This window comes from Lampetra planeri, unplaced genomic scaffold (assembly GCF_965212315.1).
Source record: "Lampetra planeri unplaced genomic scaffold, kcLamPlan1.2.h2 scaffold_1946, whole genome shotgun sequence".
Taxonomy (NCBI): domain Eukaryota; kingdom Metazoa; phylum Chordata; class Hyperoartia; order Petromyzontiformes; family Petromyzontidae; genus Lampetra; species Lampetra planeri.
In genome coordinates, this window is record NW_027614698.1 from 17,355 (window position 1) to 23,224 (window position 5,870).

The 5,870-nt window shown below is 42.2% G+C and overlaps 2 gene segments (V, D, J or C); one reads left to right on the top strand and one right to left on the bottom strand.

The window, feature by feature from the left end:
• Nucleotides 1–2,881: 2,881 nt before the first annotated feature.
• Nucleotides 2,882–4,628, bottom strand: LOC144740183 (Ig kappa-b4 chain C region-like). The segment is given in 3 exon segments: nucleotides 2,882–3,212; nucleotides 4,289–4,365; nucleotides 4,573–4,628. Coding segments are annotated over 3 exon segments (464 nt in total).
• A 114-nt stretch (nucleotides 4,629–4,742) lies between these two features.
• On the top strand, nucleotides 4,743–5,212 carry LOC144740184 (immunoglobulin kappa variable 3-20-like). The segment is given in 2 exon segments: nucleotides 4,743–4,794; nucleotides 4,881–5,212. Coding segments are annotated over 2 exon segments (384 nt in total).
• Nucleotides 5,213–5,870: the final 658 nt, after the last annotated feature.

The window sequence follows — 5,870 nt, forward strand, 5'->3', positions numbered from 1 at the left end:
GTCTTCTGTGATGTTTCGGGCTCCTCTTCCCCTGCATGGTTTTCCTTTTGAACTTTTAGTTTTTCTCTGTTTTTCAGACCCTGTTTTTGCTTTTATGAGTTTTTGTTGACCTTGCAAAACAGTGCATCCCTGTCTCCATAGGAAGGCAGATATTGGGCCAGATGTTTGTCCTCCATGAGAAGGATGACCTCTTTGTCAATCTGGGGATAGGAGAGAGAAAGATCATCAACTTAAGATGCAAAAGAACAAGGAAGTTTAAATATGCTAAGTAAGAAGCAAAATACAAGACAACTTGTTCTCAACTGTTGTGAAAAAATACTTGAGTTATGATTCAGCTTCTATAAAAAATGGGTGCATGAAGTATTATCAAGCCTTATTTTAGCCATCTTGGGACTTGGTTCCCTCAGTCAGATCATGTCAAGTCAAATCATAGTTAATTTATAAAGTACATTTAGAATAACCTTAGTCGATCACAGTGCTGTACTGTTGTAAAAATTCAATATAGTTAATCACAGACACTGTAATTAAGACAAGGAGCAGTGAGAGCTCATCTTGTCACGCCCTCCGCCTCAGACCCCGCCTAGTGGCAGTCCTCCTCCCCTTTCCCTCCTTTCTCTCTCCCTCTCTGTCTCGCAGGTGTGGTGCATTCCACTCAGCTGCAGCGAGGTGTGGCTACTTAAGCAGCCTCAGTCTACGACCCGACGCCGGACCGTAAAACCTACCTGTCGTCCTGAATCCCTCCTGCCAGTACCGTCATCCCCGGACCCCGGCACTCCCAGCTCCGCTCCGCATGAACCTGTCTCCTGTTGAACCCGGTAGCTCCGTATTCCGGTTAGCTCCTGTGCGAGTCACTTTCCGTTAGTTGTTATCCTCCGTATTACGCTTAGCCTAGCTCCTGTGAGAGACTCTTTCCGTTAGCTTCCTTAGTTGGTTTCCCTTGTCCCCTTAGTTAGTTTGCTTAGGCCTCCGTTGTTATTTCGTCTGACCGGCCTTTTAGCTCCGTGTCCTCCCTTAGTTAGCGTTTTGCCGGTAGAGCTTGCTCCCGCGTACCTTGGTTTGTGTTTATGCCCGACCGGTCGTATTTCCGTGTTCGTGGTTCCCAGATAAATAAGTTTCTTGTTGAATCTCGGGTGTGTTGTGTGTGTCACTCGTGCTGCAAAGTGAGTTCCCTGGACCTGAAACGTAACACATCTTAAAACACAATTAGAAGAGAGACTTAGTTGGGAGTGAAGGCTAAGGTGAAAAGTTGTTGTTGTTGATGTTTTCTATATTCCTACACAGAGGTGTAGCTGTGTTCTTTTATTAGTAAGTAAGGCGCTTTGACAGGATTCTTATGCTTATGGATACAGTCTTCTCAAAGCTAAATTCTCTTGTCCCACTTATGTAACAAAACTAGCTGGGTGAGTTACTGGTTTATCTTACAGTACATTTAGAACATTACCTAGGATATAATTTCAGCCATGATGGATCTGCAGAAAAAAAAAAAAACAGTAGCTTATAGTTCATTCATGTTGAAATATGTGTGTGTGTGTGTGTGTGTGTGTGTGTGTGTGTGGTGATGGTGGGGGTCGGGGTCGGGGGAGTGGGGGTATGAAAAGAGGGGAGACATTCTTTTATTTGATGCACATGATGTGTGATATAAGGTAACTGTGTACATCCACAGCCCTGAGGCAGCTAGCTCTCTCCTTCTGTTCAGTACATAGCTTCAGTTTTCATTCAAACAAACTAATGTGACTGCCACCACAGTTGTTAGATTTAATCACTGAGACCAACATTTATCTCCTAAAAATAATTTAACTACCCAGGGGTTAATCTATTAAATGCTTAAACGGTTCACCCGGGGATGACAACGCTTGTTGACCGGGCGATCACATCAGGTGAGCCGCTGCTGTGTCTCTGACGAGTCGCTGCTCTCGGTGACAAGCGTTAGGGTGACCATATTTTGAATTCCAAAAAAGAGGTCACTCGGCTCGGCCTGAAGATACTTAAATGATACTGGAAGAGTATTAATTAAAGAGGACGTTTGGTCACCCTAGACAAGCGCCCGCTTCTGCTGCTTGCTAACGTAATCGTGTCAGCCATAATAAGTCTCTAATGTTGTCCGGAGATTACAGAGAAGAGCATTAGCCCCACTTCTGAAACAACAAACACAAAACCTAGGTTTGCTCAGTGAGCAGAACAGTTTAATAAAGGTTTAACATGTAATGTGTGCATTAGCCTAGCGTTACATCAACCAACCTTACCCGTCTCTCGCTTTTTCTCCCATCGACTTCTCCCATAAATTTACGAGACGTAACGTCAAATCTATGGCTGTATTCTCGTAACTAATAACTTTATTCTCATAAATATTTACTTTTTTCTCGTAACTAATGACTTTATTCTCAAAGTCTACATTTGTTTTTTCTCTTATTGTGGACCTAATACTCTCTCTCTATACTTTCTGTGCGTTTCTTATGTCTCATATATTCACATGTTAGACACCATAGTGATATGCATTTGACGTCTCCTACGCTATTGGATCTCTGTAAGATAAAGGCACATCTTTCTACCAGCAGAGTGTGAGTTGTGATGGGCCCAGTGGCAGACCCACATTAAAATGTGTCCGTAGGAGAGATTTTCTAGTTCATAATAATCTCTGACAGAGGAATTAAATGAGCTGTTAGATCTATAAATAGATCCCTTGTGCTTCCTGATTACTAACTTTTTTCTAATTACTGGTCACTGAGGAAGCAGTGACGTACGACCTTCTAGAATCTTCTGTTTGTCGGTGGATTAAATACAACAAATGTCACATCTGATTTGATGAACAGAACTTTATTTACTTGACATACAGAAGTAAAACTGTCAAAGAAAGGTGTAGATGTGGTGGTGGTGGAGCAGGTCAGGACTGGGAGCACTGGTCTCTTCTCAGCACCTGTGCCAGCGGCGTCTGGGAGCCCTGGGACGCCTCGCAGGTCACCGAGCCCACCTTCCTCCACTGGTCTGCAGGGAGCCTCAGGGTGCTGCTCCAGCTGTAGCGCCCGTCCTTCTCCAGCACCCCGGGGCTCCTGCTCTCCTCCCAGCTGCTGCCGGGGTTGTTGCCGTCCACCTTCCAGGCCAGAGTCCAGTCGGAGGGGAAGCCCTTGTTGGCCACACACATGAGCGTGGCCTTCCCCCTGCTGCAGCTCCTCGCTGGAGGGGGGGCAGCACCGTCAGGGTGGGACGCGTGTCACCTAGGAGACACCGATCAGACAGGAGACGCACAGCTGTCAATCAAATGCTGGTCAGAGACAGATGTTCCTTCTGCTCGCTCGGACGTGGTTTCACTTCCTGTCACAGATCTGTGGAGTGTGTCAGCACGCACACACTCGTACACTGAAATAACAAATAAAAATAAGTCTGACTGAGAATGTTTGTCTTGTTTCTAGTCAGAAAATCTACTTATACTTTAAATAAGACACATGATCTAAAGAAGGAATGTTTGATTTCAGACAATTTTTACTTGAAATAAGTGAGGAAAAAAAGAGTTTTACGACTTTATAAGAGAAATTTTGCTCAAAACAAGTGGAAATTGAAATTGAAAACATGTTATATTTGCAGGTGTATATTTTAAGTGTAAAGACATCTTTTGACTTGAAATGAGACAGTTTGACGACAAGACATATTCTTGGTACGGTTTAGAGTTTTTGCAGTGAACTGCCAAATGTTAACGTGTGAAGTTCAGTTTTCAAAGTTCCACTTCACACATCAGCGATACATACTATCTTCTTCTTCTTCTTTCGGCTTGTCCCTCTTCAGGGGTTGCCACAGCGAATCATCAATTTTCATTGATTCCAACTATACATACTATATAATACATAAATAAATATTTGTAAAGAAATATATCAACTGTTTCAACGCGTACTAAGGATGTCTGCCCGTTTCATGTCCGTTAAGTTGTTTTTTGTCAAATTTTGTGTTAAATTTCAATTTACAAAAATGTCTGAAACTTTATTTTTCAGTGATCGAAGTATCAGTTAGTAAAAGAACATTTTAAAAAATTTCTATGAAACATAACCATTTGTGACGTTTATCTACTGCACTTTTATTTTTTATAACTGTTTTCCTTTTCATCAATTTAGTTTTAAAATGTAAAATGTTTAACCTTCAACTTTTCTCCAATTACAGTTGTCACAACACAGACAAGTAACAAAACATTAATTAAATTTTCAATCATTTGTCAGAAACATTGACTCTCTTCATTTTGAGTTTTAAAAGAAAGTTTTTAGCGTTTTCAAAGTTTGTCAAGAAGTTAAAGTCCCAAACTTACGTCCAACATCCAGTCTGGTTCCTCCACCGAACGTCAACCACAGTGACTCAAACTCAGAGAGGCGTCGTACAAAAAACCTGTGACAGCAGAGACTGGACTGTCTCACACACACAATCACTGGAATCAAACTGTGAAACGTCTGAGCGACTTTACAACATCTGTCACTTCACTTTCATCATTTTGTTTTTCATCTGACCTGTTCTGGAGGAGCTGAAGAGGAAACATGAACATTGGAACAAGAAAGAAGCTGAAGGAAGAATCAGCTGATTGTGATCAACACTAACGTGACGGATCCGTCGATGGTCAGCAGAGAATCCCAGTGTCCAGTCAGTCGGCTCATTTCCATAGAGACACTTTGCATCAGCGGCACCACGCTCCAGCGCTCCGGGACACTTTATAGAGCTGAGTGATGACTGACAGCTGTCCGTCATCACACGTCGTCCTCGTCGCAAACATGAGCTGCATCTACGTCCTCATGTGGACTCTGCTCTGCTGCTGCTGCACAGGTAACGTCCACAGGAGATCTGTCTGTCCACATCCGTCCCTGAGACATGAAGCTGACCAGTGTGTGTGTGTGTGTGTGTGTCCACAGAGTCCAGAGGTCAGGTCACAGTGACTCAGTCTGCAGCAGTGAGTTCTGCTCCAGGAGGCTCCGTCAACATCCGATGTAAAACCAGTCAGAAAGTTTATGTTGAAAACTCATACCACTGTTTAGCCTGGTACCAACAGAAAGATGGAGAAACTCCTAAACTTCTAATCTGGGGAGCTGACCAGAGAGCATCAGGGATTCCAGATCGTTTCTCAGGCAGCGGATCAAACTCTGACTTCACTCTGACCATCAGTGGAGTTCAGACTGAAGACGCAGCAGTTTATTACTGTCAGAGTCTTCACTACATCAACCGTCAGTACGTGTTCACACAGTGAAAAACCATCGTACAAAAACCTCCCTCAGTCACACTGAAGTGAAACTCAAGTGTCTCAGCTGGACACTCCTGCAGACACTGATCACAAAAACCAACTTCACATCCACATAGAAAAAAGAAATCTAAGAGCATTAAAAAGATTTATCTGTTTTTGAAACCCATTTTTCTGTAAATGAACGTGTCTGTTCAGACTTTGTCACTCATTCAGTCCTTCATCTTTCCCACCTGAACCCTGACGATCAACTACTACACTGTACAAAGAATGAAAAAGGAGTAAAAGTTATAAATCAATCAGGATTTTTGACGGAAACACGTACATATTGATGATTAATTCTCCAGCTTCATCTTTACAAAGATTCGCCCACATTTCACCATGAATCTTATGTTGTTTGTTCTCACAGAAGAAAATTCTAAATGAATTTCTTTCTGTTTCCAACATCTACAGTCGGTAAATATTTACACTTAGAGAATGATACATACCATAACGAAAACAAAATTAATCACAAACCATATGCAACTGAATACAACACTACTCAAAAGAGAGATGAGATGAAATGACAACATAATAGAATAATCAACAAACACAAAATGGAAAAAAAGCAAGACAAAAGTTAACCAAACCCATAAATAAATAAATAACCATCCAAATCTAATGGTAG